The sequence below is a fragment of the Molothrus ater genome, chromosome 13, assembly GCF_012460135.2.
Source record: "Molothrus ater isolate BHLD 08-10-18 breed brown headed cowbird chromosome 13, BPBGC_Mater_1.1, whole genome shotgun sequence".
Classification (NCBI taxonomy): Eukaryota; Metazoa; Chordata; class Aves; order Passeriformes; family Icteridae; genus Molothrus; species Molothrus ater.
Genome location: NC_050490.2, coordinates 2,076,716 through 2,093,721, shown reverse-complemented (window position 1 = coordinate 2,093,721; position 17,006 = coordinate 2,076,716). Strand labels below are relative to the sequence as shown.

General features: G+C 46.1%; 1 protein-coding gene across 2 annotated transcripts in view; it reads right to left on the bottom strand.

Moving 5' to 3' along the window:
- The window catches only part of CSNK1G1 (casein kinase 1 gamma 1), a 98,831-nt gene that overhangs the window by 37,661 nt on the left and 44,164 nt on the right, over nt 1-17,006 (bottom strand). For both annotated transcript variants that reach the window (XM_036389649.2, XM_036389650.2), the window contains exons 4-5: nt 12,156-12,196; nt 7,926-7,995 (exon numbers count right to left, since the gene is read on the bottom strand). In XM_036389649.2, the coding sequence (XP_036245542.1) occupies nt 7,926-7,995; nt 12,156-12,196 (111 nt within the window). The remainder of the gene's footprint in view (nt 1-7,925; nt 7,996-12,155; nt 12,197-17,006) is intronic.

Here is a 17,006-nt window from a genome sequence, read left to right as displayed (position 1 = left end):
ATCAGTCCCATCACTACTGTAGGATTGGAGGGAAAAAGGGATTTTTCACATGAGTAGGGAAGTGTTACCCACACAGTCCTTCCAGCCTGAGGGAAAACCTCCCACTCCCTCTAATGGCAGGAGAACCTGCTGCCAACAGAAGTTCAGAGGCACCAAATCAGATCCTGCCTCCAGATACCATCTCTGTTTCACCTTAAGAGAGTCAAGTAAGAGCGGGTAGGAACTTTCAGACAGAAAAATTATTACAAAACTTCAGAACTCCAGCCCGACCCATCACAGTCAGGCAGAGCCTGTGGCTTATCTTTTAGATATGAGAGGAGGTTTTTCAATAGCAGGCAGGGCACAGCTCCAAAACACAAATTCCAAACCCATTGGAGAGCCTGTCTGGGAGGTGGGCAGCCCTCCATAACAGGACTTTCCTGGCACAGCTCAGTGCTTCACCTTAGAAACCTACAGTGTGTGTAGCATGCCTCTGCTGCACTGGAAGGGATCCCACTAAATCCAGCACCCACCTTCCAAAGGGGAAAGAGCTTTGGGTCAAGGCAGTGCTCAACACCTGACACAGCAGGCCCCCTCAAAACTGATTTTATAGCTTTAGACCTCAATTAGTTCCTAAGTGCAGCATCCCTGTGGCTTGAAGAATGTTCAAAGAAGGGATAGGAAAGGGGGACAAGCAGAATAGCAAACCAGCTCCTAATCCTTATTAATTATCCTGGCTCTCATTGCCAAACTGGGTTTTTCATTCAATGTAAATATAAATTCCAAAGTTTATCTTCAAACATCACGTGTCATGTGGACTCTCCATCCCTGGAAGTTTTCAAGGCCAGGCTGGACAGGGCTTGGAGCAGTCTGAGATAGTGGAAGGTGTCCCTGTCCATGGCAGGGAATGGAATGAGATGAGCATTAAGGTGCCTCCCAACCCAAACCAGTCTGTGGTTCTGTGGTCTTCACCTCCCCACTCCAATGGCTGAGGAATTCCAGTTCCCAAGCACAGCCAGCAAGGCATAGTTCAGCTCAGGGTCTCCTGGAAAGTACCAGAAACAGCACAGGGATCTTAATGATGAAACGTCTGTCCCTCTCCTTGAGTCCTGCTGGATCCTCAGGGCAGCAGCACATCCCACAACCCACAGCCTGCTCTCAGTGGGCATTGCTGACCATGAGGAGAACCCAGTGGGGCATCTGGGATGACCTGGATGAGTGCAGCTGCTCCAGGTTTACGGCCATGTCAGGCTTCAGGGAAAAGTGTCTCCAGGAAAGGCATTTTCCAGCTTCCCAGCATCCTGCTGCTGCTCCCCTTCAGTTGCTGGTGTTGGATTTGGAGTTGCTGCCTGGAGCTGCTGGTGTTTGATTTGTGATTACTGCCACAAATACCAGAAGAGCAGGAGATGCATGAGGACTTTTCGGAACATGAAAAGGAAACTGCCCTAATCTCATATTCAAATATTAATGGCCTTGCTTTAAAAGCATCTGATAACTTCCAATTGACAAAATCTAAATTTAGCCCAAGGAAGTCAAAACTTCTGATGCTGAGATGCTGAAATGTGCACATTCAGGAAGCCCTTCCTAACAAGGGAATGGCCACATGAAAGAAAAGCCATGTATTTTTAAATAGTGAAACATAATTCTCTGGAGATCAACAGCAAGCCAGCCTGAAAGCAGCAGGGTCTAACTGAGCACTTTACAGTAATCCACTACATTTCATTCTGCAATTCAAAAGCTTGGAAGTCCAGGATCCCTCAGGTTCAAGCTCCTTGGACTACTCTGACTTTACAATGAAGCTGCTATCACCATTCCTTAATATACAGCTCAGCATTAGGGTCTCCGATTTTTGCCTAAAAACAACACCTTCAGTAGAATGAAACTGTATCTCCATTGCTGATATCTCCCACTTCTGGCCAAGGGCACGCTTCTGCGCAGGATTTGAGAATGGAGACATTTTTCCTCACTGATAGAAAATTAACCCAACATCTTAAAACCTTCAGGTCTACTGTAGGCATCTGAGGTAGGGAATGAGTGACATGAGATGTGTCCCAAAGCTGTTTCCTTGTAAAGAGATGTCAGTTTTGTATCACCCTGCACAGATGAGTCACTTATTAATACTTACAGTCACTGAACACTGGCAATATAAAATACTTCCAGTATTTCAAAGGAGGAGGCTGCAGTGCTCATCCAGAGTATTGTAGTGTGACAGGTATGAACAAACCCATACAATAAGTAGGACATAAAATACCTCAGGTGACAGCCACGTGTTGCTCCACACAAGTCCAAACTCACTTTGGGGTGCAAAGGGGAGCCCTTGGAAATGTTCAAGGCCAAGTTGGAGAGAGTTCTGAGCAAGCTGGTCTAGTGGAAGGTGTGCCCATATGGCCACGAGATGAGCTTTAAGGTCCCTTCCAATCCAAACCACTCCATGATTTTATGATCATCCCCCCCAAACCAGCCCCTGCTGAGGGGTGACCTGGCTCAGCTCCTGGCCACAGCAATGTTTCCATCCAGGTGGCAAATATCGGTGGGAATTCTGGAGATTACAGAGACTGTAGCCACTGTTAATGGGTGTGTTCACACTTCTTAATTAATAAGGGTGGGGACCACTTGCACTAACCCTCCCTCACATGGCCTGCACTTACTCCTGCTCCCTTGGGGAAGAGAGTTGTGCTCAACGACCTCCCCATAAAATTGTGGTGTTGGCAGCTCCACCACGGAGACTTGTTTACATCCATCCTATAACGAGCTTCATCAAAATGACCCATAATTGCCACGTGAATGACAGCATTGTGCAACTGGCATGGAAAGAATTTCTTCATAAAGCACACCGATACATACAAAATGTGTGTGGGTACAGCAAGAGCAACACAGGAAAAGGTGCTCAACACGAGCAATCCCAACAGGAGAACTCCATAGGCAGCATGGATAGCAGACAGCTCAGCCACACTGAGGAATATATATGCAAATATTGACTAGACTATGCAAAGGATTGGTTATTTATAACACCTTCATTTCCCTCAGTCCTACCTCCTGACAAGTAAACAGACTGCTTCGCTCTGGCGAGTTGTGCAACACAGAGAGATCCCAAAGTAAACACACAGACTCCATACTTCATTAGAGGTGAACTTGTTTACAGAGCAGGAATTAAAACAAAACCACAGAATCCGTCAATATTCTATATGCACTGACATAGCCCTCCCTGACTCAGAACGTTCTGCTCCTACACTGTGACTCATCCCCTGCGTGGGCTGGGCACTGCAGAGATCTCGGTTTCCTGGGATTCTCCAGCCTATCACACTCCTCTTCTGCTCCTCACCACGCCACTCTGGAGGCTCATGACGTCCCACATCCACTTGCCTGTGTCACCTCCCCGTGCTGGCAATGACCTACTGGCTCCAGCGCTGTGACACAATGCACGTGTGTGAATGAATCAATCACATGTGCCAAGGTGGGACTGTGAGGGGTGGGGGAAGGTGTGACTCATCTGCCAGCTGACATAAAAATAAACTACTACTGAATCAAAAATGCATGACTTCTGCACACGATGTGCACAGGCAGAAGCTGTCACTATGTGGAAGCTTGAGCATCAGCTCCATGCAGCCAGAAGAAACCTGGAAGTTTTTACTTCCATTTTACCTTCCAAAGGTGATGCTTCAGGGAGAGATGCCAGAGGTGCTTTGAAATGTGGTAATAAAGCCCAGAATAGTTTGGGTTGGAAGGGACCTTAAAGTTCATCTCATTTTACCCCCTCATGGGTAAGAACACCTTCCACTAGATCAGGTTGCTCCAAGCCCTGTCCAACCTGGCCTTGGACACTTCCAGGGATGGGGCAACCTGTGCCAGGGCCTCACCACCCTCACAGAAAAGAATTCCCTCCCCAGTATCCCATCTATGTGCCCTCTAGCAATGGGAAGCCATTCCCTGTGTCCTGTCCCTCCATGCCTTGTCCCCAGTCCCTCTCCAGCTCTCCTGGAGCCCCTTCAGGTGCACTGGCAGGGGCTCTGAAGCCTCCCTGGAGTTGCTCCTCCTCCAGGTGAGCAGCCCCAGCTCTCCCAGCCGGCTCCAGCCCTGAAACATTCTGTACTCTTCTCTGGACTTGTTCCAGCAGCTCCTGAAAAGAAGATTTAATTCTTCTAATCTGGAATCAGCCTCAAAACAGAAGGACCATTTCTGTTATCCACAGGCACACAGAGCCCACAGGACACAGCCAATGAGACCCTGGTGTGCCACCAGCAGGACCCAGCTGCTGCAGGACTCCTGCAAGCCATGGGAAAAGCAGTTGCTTTTACTCATCCCAAACCAGGCAGGAGGGTCCTGGGATGCTGCTGGCTGTGCAAGGAACAGTTCAAGCAAAGCCAAAGCTTTGTCCTTTGGTAACTGCCCAAGAAGTTGAACCATTCCAGGATCTTGGTCTGTTTGACCATGGACAAATAACTCAGTTTATTTCACAAACTCCAAATGACATCTCAAATGACTTATCCAGTACCAGAAACATGTTGGAGACTTGAATGATCCTGAATCCTGACTCCAGTCAGGATGCTGGAGCAATGTGACTTTTAGGACAAAAACCATTCATTAAACAGTTCAGTACAACACTGGCACTAGAGGACTGATGAGAGCAATGCAACTAGTTAGCACAGAGATGATTAAAACTACTTCAATTACCTTGGTGAACAAATGGATCATATCCCAGACTACCCAAAACCTAAATGAATTACATTTCCTAAAGGAAAGATGTGCTTTCCTGAGACACCCTATGGATTGACCATCAGGTCTCTGACTCCATGCCCAAGCTCTGCTGTTTTGTTTTGCTGCTCACATGAAGGCAAAGTGCTCAGACACTATTTTAGGTTGTTAGATATTTAATTCCACAGTGAGAAGGAAGAAGCTGGCAGATGGTCACTGTGCAGCAGGGCCTTGCTCGACTTCTGCAGGGAGAAATATTCAAGGAAGAATCACAAAAATCCATTTCTATGTGCAAACATTCCTCCAGTTATAGGAAGGGAATTACAGGGGAGCTCTTGGTTTCCCTAAAACAAGGAGGCCCTGAAACATCAGACACAGCATCAAATATCCAAAGCAGCACATCAGAGATATCTGTGAGTTGGTTACTCCTGACTCAGGACTTTCTCTGAATCTGCTGGATCCATCCACCAGTATTGAGCAGTTCTGAAAAGCACCAAGAAGAGCCACATTCCTACAGTTTAGATCCCTTTGACAAACTTCTCCCTGCTCCATCACTTAATCTAGTGTGAAGCATCTTAAGATGTCTGAGACACATGAAATCCAGTCTGCTCCTTTGCTAATCCAAGCTGACTAGGGATCCTCATCCGGAGGCACATGGCAGGCAGAGGAACTGGAGCTGCTGGGAGGGGACAGATGCAACTTCAGTGCCCTGTCAGAAAGTCTTGGAACATGGAAGCTGATGGAGCATGTGGCACAGGGAGCCACAGAGCCACTGCTAAGGAACAGGCAGTTATCACATCCTCTGTTCATGTGGAAACATCTCACATGAAAACTCATCTCAGGATTTAGCTTCTGAATTACTGGGCTGTTTGCTACTCTGTCCAACTGCACCAAGGAAATGCAAAACTTGACTGAATAACTTAGAAAAAGGAAAAAAAAAAAGACTTTTCACTAGTTTTTGATGATGTCAAGTGCATCAGGTTATTGATACCCACATACATCCTTCAGGCACTGGCCAAGTAGGTCGGTCCCTTCCAGCCTAAGTTTTCCTCTGACTATTACTCAAGAGTAACACATTTAAAAATGTTTATTCTGAACATTCAAGAAGGAAATCACCATTAAAACTCTTCTTATTAGGAAAAAATCCCCCGTTTTTCTCCCAAAGCTGCATGTGATGACAATTCTGACATCTCAGAGCTCACTGGGACCATCTGGCTGCACAGGCAGCTGAACTGCTGAGCCACCGAGGGGACAAGGGGACGAGGTGGCTCCTGTGGTGACACAACCAGGCTCCCTCTGCTCTCCCTCCTTCAGCTAACAGTGGGAGCTGCAGCCAGACACGTCATTTGGCAGGATTAATTGGCTAATTTATTGAGCAGAATGTCACATGCAATGCTACTGTTGCTGTCTCTGAGTCATGCACACCATGTGTTCGGACACTTCTAGTCTTGGCTTGGCAGGTGTAGGACAATTCCAAGTAAGCAGACATCCCTACTGGAAGTTCAAGCCTGGCTGTTTGAGCAGTTCCAGAGCAAGGACCATTATTAGCAACATCACTGAGAAGAAACCCCTCTATGACCCCAATGGTGGCACTTATTTATCTGTTTTTCCAGCCAGAAACTCTTCCCAAGTCAAGCCTCCCTGCTCCTGGCAGCTTGACTCCACCAAAATTTGTTTTGCTGGGATTCCAGGTTTCATGGTGAGACCCGAATTGAAGTTCATAACCTCCACTCAAGTCTTGGCCAATTTCCAATTGTTTCAGCAAAACAGCAGCACAAGAGCTTCTAAAGGCATCCAGCAGCTCATCAGAGCTGGGTGTGTGACACCCATGGGACCACAGAGACAGAAACACAGTCAGGTTGTTCAGGAGGCTTCTCAACAGACAAATGCTTCAAGACTAGGAGGGAATTCCTCCCTGTCAGGGTGGGCAGGCCCTGGCACAGGGTGCCCAGAGCAGCTGTGGCTGCCCCATCCCTGGAAGTGTCCAAGGCCAGGCTGGACAGGGCTTGGAGCAACCTGGGATAGTGGGATGTGTCCCTGACCATGGCAGAGGTGAAATGAGATGGGCTTTAAGGTCCTTTCCAACCCAAACTATTCCATGAATGTTCTGAGCGGGTAAATATTACAGGATGGAAAGCTTAAATTCTTCAGGAACAGAGGAAAACCTAAAAATACTTAATCTGACCAAAATAAAGCCACTCCTTCAACTTTGATCATTTTATAATTCTGTAATAACATCTTTATAGTGTGGAAGGAAGCCAAGTGATGTAGAAAAAGCAGGCTGGGATTCACTCATGTGTCACAAGACGTGTGGGCTGGGGTATCCCAGAAATCACAAGCACCAACAGAACTCCAGCACAAGTTCAACTAAGTATTTTGGTAATGTATTATTACCAAAGTATTTCTGGATGTCCATCAGACATCCTCTGCAAGTGGGAGCTGGGTCCATTCACGGAAAACAGGAAAAATAAAATCAGAAGTATAAAAACACTACAGTAATGTAAGAAACTTGTCAAAAACCCAAAGTCAATACATGTGCAAGGCACAGAAGGAGAAGAGAAGGTTGTTGCTTCACAGAGACTTCCCTGAGCAGTGGAACACCCTGCACGAGGCTGTGGAAATCCCTGGCATGGGACACAGCACATGCTAAAAGGCTCTTCAGGCTTAAAAAACAACCATAAATTCAGGGAAGAAAAATCCAAACACTATTAGACACAACTCAAGCTCTGTATCAGGGAAATCAGAGACTGCCAGAAAAAAAAAATGTATAAAAAATTCCACCTTTGGCTGATCCTGCTCTATTTTTCTCCTGTTTGCTGTAGACCATGATTGCACAGAGAAGCCATGGGGCTCATGGACACTCTTATGATTTAACAAGTAAACATGAAAACAATTTCCTAGGTTTAGACTTTAGATCACCTGCTTAAGGGGTGTTGTTCTATACACAAATAACTTTCCATCCATTGACAATTCCTGTGTTTTACAAACACACTTACAGGAGTATTTCCATATCAGCAAATCCTCACAAACTCAAGATTTTAGGTCCACACAATTACCCAATATCATCATTATGATCCCATTCTCACCAAATCGCTTCCAAAACTTGTGTGAGCCTAAAAGGAATTGGCCTAGATCTCTAAGTTCATGTCAGAGTTACACAACAAATACTATGGTGGTATTTGATTTAATAAAGAAATCCATTTATTAAAGAAATTTAATAAAACTTTTGATAAGCTTAAGGTAGGTTTACTCACCTGCACTTCCAAGTTGTTTATAAAATCTGTATTCTAAATGAAGCTGTGGTGCCCGGGATTTAATTGGTTCCTAGGACAAAAATAAATAAATTGGTTAAAATCAGTTTGACTAAAAGAAGTTCTGTCCTATACTTGAAGATCTGTGCATAATTTAAACGCCCCAAATGGAAATTCTAACAACAGACTTCACCATTAAATGTCATTTAAATAAGAAAAGAACAAAAAGCAGTAAGATTTGCTCTCTGGAGGAGAAATAACATCCTCATTTAAATATAAAGCTCATTCATTGCAGTGAAATTCAAGGATCATTCCACAGAGCTCCTGATCCTTGAAGAACAACCCTGGACATTGGCAGAGGGAAGTCAAGGTTGCAGAAGCTCAGGCCCCAGCTCACTCTGTGGGCTCTGTGACTGCCCACAGTGCTTTTGCTGGTCTCCAGCCTGTGTTCCTGAAAAATGTTGAGTCACACAAGTGTGTTTTAGATCAGACCACAGTCACTCACAGCAAGCACCACAGTGCAGCCAGTTGGGAAAAAGGAAGAAGTCTCCCCCTCCTTGTGGCAGCTGTCAGTCAAACATCTTGAAACACCCAATAATATTCTATTTTTATCCACAAAATACAAAAAAATAAAAGGGTAAGTCTGCAATGCACCCAAACCATCCCATTCATTAACTGTTACTCATCTGCGTTTTACATACAAGACTTAATGCCTACAATCCATCAAGGCATTAACGTGCAAGATTACAGAGGTTCTAAAAATATAAAGTTAATATGGAGAGGATTAAGAGACTGGAGTAATTACATTTGCAATAAAACTGTGCACTTGGGATAGGCATGGATGAGGTTTACCAACAGCCCAGGCAGCCTGGAGATAGGAGTTCATACTGGCCTCAATTTTTGCTGACCTCTAGTCTGCACTGTAAGACTGATGTCCACACTGGCTGTGAACTCCACAGTCAAGGCTTCTTTCTAAGTGTGGAGAAAGAATTCTGTACAGGAATTCAGGCAATTTGACTTGTAGCCAAGCTGTTCCTCATCAGCTCAAGTCATCCCATCCATTTCCCAGCAAGGGCAAGGAACACTCCTGGGTAACTTCCCAGCGTAATCATAGAATCATTGAGGTAGGAAAAGGCTTCCAAAGTCACCAAATTCCTGATGTTTTAAAGCTCCAGAAGATAAATATGACCAAATACTCAGCAAACCATGTGAAAAAAAATATTCTGGAGGAAAAACTGAACCTGCACCAAAGGCAAATAAAAAACAACACACAAACAAGTTTGTTATATAAAAATTAAGATAATTGTTAGTGCCTTGAGGGAGGGGCTACAGACACCTGCAGAGCACAGGGATTCAGGGCAACAGGAGCTCAGCATGTTCAGGGAGTAGTTTATTTATCCAAACATGCAAAGGGGAAGGATTGATGCAGCAGGATGTGATGCTGCTCATGACAAAATCAGGGGAAGCAGCCCTGCATCAGGAGCTGCTGGAGCCAGAGCTCTGGACACTTGCCAGAGTCATGGCAGCTTCTGAGAAGATCATACCAGCACAGATGGTTGTCCTGTAGACCAAGGGCTAGGGATGATGGCAGATTTTGTGTTTGTAGTAAAAATAACTGAATTGCTGCTGCCTAAGAGAGAAAATCCAAGCTGGAACCAACAGCATCATCATTGCTGCGAGGGGATGGCCTGGTGCTTGTGCTCTGACTGCAGCTGGAGGGCACCAGGCTGGCTGCTCCCAGGGAAGAAATTCCTCATGTGGGCAGAGCAGCTTTGAAAACCCTCAGGAGAATAAACCAGATGCCCCTGACCAAGTCAGCTGAAGAGCAGGACCAGAAGCTCCATGGTGACACCACAGCAATCAACACAAGGACCAACCTCCACTGCCAGGAGTTCTCCAAAGTGTAGCCTCAGTCCCAAAAAGAAACCATGAGGCATTAGCATGGAAATTCACAGGACTTTTTGATGGGCTCTTGGTATCCATCACACAATTCCCTCATTTCCCAGCTCTAATAGGAGGCAGGAATAGCTGAGACAGCAGGGCTGCAGTGCTGGGAGAGGATCTCACAGCTTGAAGGACTTGGAGTAGTGCTTTGACTCGGTCCAACAATGAAGATAAAAGAAAATGTTGCCTATAAGTACATCTTACAGCTACTCCACCACTAATCCACAAATTATTTGAAGGATAAAGAAAATAGCAGTTAAGTCCACATGTAAGAAAAATGTATTTGCTGCTGAGGAGGCTGAGTCATTCTTATTCCTGTGGAATTTTGTCTAAGATTAGGAGATCAAGAAACCCCCATTTCTCCTACTGCTCCTTCCTTAAACTTCTCCAAAACGAGCATGGATATGGACACCTGGATGGCCGTCAGATAACAATTCCAGCCCCTCACACAAGAAGGACCTGAGATTTTTAAACCTGCATCACAACAGGGCAAATGAAACTGGAGAGTGGTGCAGTGTAACTGCTTTAACACTCAGTTATTTGGGGGGAAAAAAATAGTGAGAAAAGTGAAGAAAGAATGTGACCAGAAAAACAGGTCAGATTGAGGCAGCCATTAGGCAATTGAGTCCTGCCATATGGAAAAGCTTCAGGTTACTGGGAGGTGTCACTGCAGCCACTTTTCTGAGAGAAAAAAGCACCCTTTGGACTAGTACAGCTGTGTTTTAACTTATGGTTTCCAATGCAACAACTTTGTGGGATTATCTGTGGAAGCAAACCAGAAGCATTATTGCCTCAATAAAACACCTTGTCTGTGTACACAGCACATTTTTAATGGCCTAAAAGCAACAATTCTCCTTTCTGATGTGCATCCATATCAAGGGCATCTCCTATGGAGCCAGGCTGGGAGAGCTGGGGGTGCTCACCTGATCAGAGAAGGCTCCAAGGAGACCTCAGAGCCCCTGAAGGGGCTCCAGGAGAGCTGGAGAGGGACTGGGGACAAGGGATGGAGGGACAGGACACAGGGAATGGCTTCCACTGCCAGAGGGCAGGGTTAGATGGGATATTGGGAAGGAAATTCTTCTCTCTGAGGGTGTTGAGGCCCTGGCACAGGGTGCCCAGAGCAGCTGTGGCTGCCCCATCCCTGGAAGAGTCCAAAGCCAGGTTGGACAGGGCTTGGAGCACCCTGGGCTAGTGGGAGGTGTCCTTTGTGTTCCACCATGGCAGGGGGTGGAATGAGAAGAACTTTAATGTCCCTTCCGGGATACCCAAACCTGTGTGGGATACTGTGTTCCTGAATTCCTCTGCCAACAGGAATGAAAACAAGTCCCTCCTGTAATTATATTTCATCTACTAGACATCATAAGGGGAATGCCAGAGGTATGGAATCTGAGGCACTCAAATGAGATCACAATTAATACACCAAATCCATCCTCATTTTCTGTCAGCAGAGTGGTTCCTTTCATTTTGCCAGACAGCATCAACTGGGCAAACTGGGGGGTTTGCTGCAGTGTCAATACAGCACCACAACTTCAACTTCAGATTTTAGGGCTTGGGTTATGTTTACAGAGTGTTCACATGAGAACTCAGCCCATCAGGTGAAGACACGGAATCTGAAACCCCAAGGGACTAATGAAAGTCTGAGTTTACAGATAGGAAAAGTTAATGCCTAAACACAAACTACTGGGCTGTGAGTTTATAAATGCTGAAGAGCTACAAGTTAGGGAGTTCCCCATCCCCCAGATTCCACAGATAATGAGACTGTATCTCTGCAACCCAAGGAAGACTGACCTTCACCAAACTGGATCTTGTTTTGCCTGTTGCATCTGCAGGCTCTCAGTACCACACCAGACCAAACTGTACTCTGCTCCCCCAGGGAATTTTAACCAAAGGAACACCCTCTTTCCTGCCTCTTGACTCCAAAATCATGGACCACCAGGCTGCACAGTGACATGCTCCTAGCCAAACATTCTGAAGTCCTGAATGGAAAGGTCTAAGCCATGGAGCAGCAGGAGGTGCAAACCCATCACCAGTGCCCTTCACTGGGACCTGGGCAGAGGAACAAGGCTCTCACTGCTCCAAGACAGCTACAGATCCTTTAGGTACCAAAACCCTTCCAAAAGTGGAAGGATGGGTTTTTTTCCTTGCTTTTAAGAACTTATTTTAGTTTTAACAAATCAGTCCCAGCTGAGGGTGGGAGCAGCACTGAGCCCAAACTGAAAAATTTGCTTTTGGTCTGAATTTTTAAGATGAAGTATAAGTCATTTAAAGACACCTGAAGCTACTACTTACCAGTTTGATCGCTACATATTCATTGGTGTAGAGATTTTTACCTGCAAAGGAAGAAGAAAAAAACATCTTTTAGTTCCACATTCAACACTTGCAGCTCGAGGCACAATGAGAAATAATGACACTGATGCCAAAGGGCTCTTTTCCTAATTTGCCCTGAAGTTCCTGCCTTTAACAAAGCATTTGCCTGAAAATAATCAAAATAATGAACAGTTTGCAGCAGTTTAGCAGGGCAGGTAAATAACACCTTCCACTCAGCACAAGGCAATTGTATTTTATGGCAGCACTTTTGCTCCATAAGGTATCCCAGACACACTAGGCTTCATTATCCCCGATGCCAAAAAAGTCTGGGGACCAAAAAATGAAGAGTCAGAGTGTCATTGCTTTTGGAAATGCCTTGGATCTGCTGGACACTGAACAATTCCATCCTGGGATGTGCAGGGAGTTTCACTGGGTTGATCATGCTCTGGAAGCAGGAAGGGCAGGAGCGTGAGATGAGCACAACCAGCTGAGCTCAAATCCAGGTGCACTGAACCAGAGCTGGCACCCATGTGTGCTACAGCTGGAGGGGAATTTTCCTCCAGGAGCCTGTCTGGTGTCTGAAGGCAGCCCTGGGCCTCCTCAGTGATCTGAGGCAGTGATGCACAGCTCTGTGTCACAGAGCATCTCTCCCTGTGCTCTGACACTGCCACTTATCCTATCACTCAATGTCCTCTGCTTCCCCTGCCAGGGAACTGGAGCAGTCACTCCCCTCCACCTCCACCTGGCTCATGCCTCACAGCAAACTCTCCTGGAAGAGATACCACAGGGAAAAATGCTTGGGCAGTCCCTGGACCCCCTCTGTCCCAGTCCCACTGTCCCCTTGGAGGAAGGAAGCCCCACCACAAAAGCTCCCTGTCGGATTTATTTAGGGAAATGTTGACCTCTGTCATCAGTGTCACAGCACAAGTCATGCTTTTACTGAGCAACTCCAAAATTCAGGAGCAATCCAGGAGGGAAGTTATCAGGGCTTATTTCTAGCATCAGCTTTGCTCAGCTCTCTTACTCATTTATTTTCTAATTCCTGTAATGGATATTGATGCTAGGACAGCCCAGCTCTTGAGAAAGCCCAGGACATGGAGTGACATCATTGAGAGCAGGCAGGAGCTGGAGCAGCTCTTCCATATCCACATGGCAGCATTAAAAAACCTTCCATGTCCTCCTCAGCACAGGATACAACAGCACAGGGAGACTCAATAAAATTAAAGACATTATGGACATGGGAAAAGACATACAGTCATCTTTAAATCCTGAAATATCAGAGGAAATTCAGTTTACATTATAACATCTTCATGTTTTCTGCATTTAACTTCTTTTGGTGCTTTCCCTGCTGTATCACTCAGGGTACTTCTGGCCTCTAAATCTGTGACTGGGTGTTCCCAGGCCCAGTCTGCACCAAGCAGATTTTTCAAACATCCTTCAGTAATAGAAGACATCATAGCTCCAACCTGTTTAGGTACCTGGTGATGCACAGGACAGGGATTTAAAGGTGAGGTTTGATACCTTCAGAGGGTGTTTTCTGCCAGCAGAGCTGAAAGCTGAGCCCCAGCACTAACCCCTGACACATCTGGAGGGGTTTCCATTAATTTCTTTCCATGTTTTAGAAAAAAACATAATAAAATGCCCAGACTGGAACTAAGGGTAGAAAGGAGATTTTGCAGTTTCATCAGGAACCCACTGACATCAGGAAGCATTGAAAGAGCTCACAGGCCAAATCCGTGGAAAAGCAGGTGGCAGATAAACCCCTCCACCCCCTGAGACAGACCAGGGCTCCAGCCAGCAGCTGGGGTGAGAAGATGTGAGGACATTAAGGGAAGGAAATCTAAATACACTTGGATTATCTGCTCTGCATTAGCTACCAGCAAATAAGCCCCAGTAGCAGCTCCAGCTTTATTTTGCTCCCTGAAAGTGCCTCTTCCCCTCCTTGGATGGAAATCCCAGAATGGTTTGGGTTGGAGGGACCCTAAAGCCCATCTCATTCCATCCCCTGCCATGGGCAGGGACACCTCGCACTGTCCCAGGGTGCTCCAAGCCCTGTCCAGCCTGGCCTTGGGCACTTCCAGGGATCCAGGGACAGACATTCTGCAGCCAGGGGCACGCCACCCTCACAGGAAAGTATTTCTTCCCAATATTCCATTCTGGCAGTGGGAAACCATTTCCCCTTGTTTTGGCACACCAGGACCTTGTCCCAGGTCCCTCTCCAGCTCTCCTAGAGCCCCTTCAGGCACTGGAAGGGGCCCCAAAATCTCCCTGGATCCTTCTCTTGTCCAGGTGAGCAGCCCCAGCTCCCCCAGCCTGGCTCCAGCCCTCAGAGCATCTCCATGGCCTCCTCTGCACTTGCTCCAGCAGCTCCATGTCCTGCTGATGTTGGGGGCCCCAGAGCTGTAGACTGGAGCCTAGATCTTTTTGCTCTAATTGAAACATGATCTGGCATTTTTAAAACAGTGTAAAATTTAAAAATTATTTCAGGTGCTATTTTAAAATGGCAGTTATCAGTTTTTCACCCTGCTTGAAACTGGAAAAATTGTTACAAGAGCAGCAGGCCCCAAACCAGCAGAAAAGCTGCATCTTTGTAGGTTGCCAGGTTAGAGCAGTTCCATTGGAACTGGAAGGTGCTCCCAAAAGTGAGAATCACCCATGTGCTGTCTCCCAGGCTGCAGTGTGAAGCCAGGAACTCTGCTTCAAAACAAGCAAACTAGTAAAATAAATACTTAAACATGGTAATAGCATTTAATACTGGGGCTGTAGCTCCAAAATAACCAAATTTTGGAAATAACCAATATTTCCAAAGTCATGATTTGAGTGGAATAATGTTAGATGTGGAGGGCAGGGCAGGAGCCCAGGTTAGTTTCAGACCTGCTGTAGAAGGGACAGCAAATCAGGCATGTCCCAAGTGTCCAAGGGTCTGTCCCTGTGCAGATGCATCATTTTGGAGATGGATCTTCTTGGGCTTCTCTGCTGCCCCCAATCCATCTGTACATTCACCACATCTCACTGCCAAGGCCTTGAGAAATCCTCCTGGGGAAGTTTCCCACATGAATGCTGGTGATATTATGCATCCCTTCTCCTTTGGAATATGACAGAATTGTCAGTGGAGCTACCCAGAACTGAGCCATGGACTTACTGCTCCATCAAAAGCACTGCCTCATCCTGACAGGGTTTTGCCAGCACAGGTGACATCCCCTCCCTGTGCTACAGATCTGTGGTTGTGCTGAGTGAAGGTGCAGCCCCTCTCAGGGTTTGTTTCAGTGCAGAGGGCACTGTCTCCTGTGAGCCTTTGCTCTCTGTGCAACCTGTCCTGCCTGTGAGGAGCAGGGAGAGTAAACCCTGCAGCTTGGACACAGGGACAGCAAAACCAACGGGGAGATCTCTGTCTGGAGCAAGCCAGCAGAGAGATTTTGGGGATTTACCCAAATCTTGGATGTTGTGGCTGATCACAGCACTCCATACAATGGGTCAAAATCCCCGTGAACCCCCAAATCCATGCAGGGTCTGATGTGGGGCTGGCACAATATTCCTGCTAGTACACTGAGCCATTTTGGAAACCAAAGCTCTTGAAGACCCTCTGCTCTGCAGCTGTCTGAAGAAACAGCCACTGCTTTACCCCATTTCACTGTATTACTCTGGGCCAGATCACACAATCATTAATTTTGTAAAAGACGTCCAAGATCATCAAGGCCAACATTCGAACAAGTCCCACCATTCCCACTAAACCACATCTCCTCCTTTTCTGAACACTTCCAGGGATGGTGACTTCAACTCTTCCCTGAGGAGCCTGCTCCAATGCTCATCCACCCTTTCAGGGAGGAATTTTTTTCCTAATATCCAGCCTTACCCTCCCCTGGTACAACCTGTGGCCATTTCCCCTGTCCTATCAAATGCTCAGTTTCATGTTCAGCTCCCCATCTCAGCTCTTTGAGGGCTGGAATCCAACTGTGCTGCTCCCACATGCTCCAAAAAAGTCGTGTCCTTGGGTGATCTGTATTTTCAGGAAGAAAGATCAACCCTGAGCAGTGAGCTGGGTATATACAGCAAACAACTTCATTAGGTAAGTGCCATCTCCTCCCTGAAGAATCAAACAAGAGCAGCTTAAACTGAAACACAACACCTCAAAAAAGAGAAATTCTTCAGGGAATTGGAAAAGCCTATTTTCCCTTTGCTTCTCAGTGCATGACTTTGTTCTGCCTGTGATATTGGTGCTTAACTGCTCTGAAACCATGTAAAAAATAGGCAAAAAGCAGAGGGCACATCATTCATCTTCACAGGACAAAACTGTTATCAGAGACTTGTGTGCTCGGATTTCAGCTGCTGCTTCTCCTTCCCCCCAGCGATAATTACCATGGGCTGTGCAAGAGAAATAGCTGCTATTTGAGCAAACAGGAACTCTTAAAGTGATAGTGACTGGCAAAAAGCAAGAGAAATGGAAAAAAAGAGAGTAATACAGCTTCTGTAAGAGCCTTACAACAAATTGTTGTTATCTGTATGTGTGGCTCATTGCCTAAATTTTTAGTAAACTAGAATTAACAACACATGTATCATTAAAAAAAAAGAAACACTCAATTAACAGGTGTTGCAATTTAAAACTGAATTTCTCTGTAAACTCACTTTTTCAGAAGTGAAATCTCTTCTGTAAAGCCCATGCCATGAAACTTTACATAACTCATAAACCCAATATCACTAAAATATTGAGAAATGTGAAAAAGAATCCTGGAAACAGGAGCTGCCTCCCTGCAGTGTGGGCAGCAGAGGAGGGGGGATTCTGCCCCACTCAGGTGAGACCCCACCTGCAGAGCTGCCTCCAGCCCAGGGTCCAAC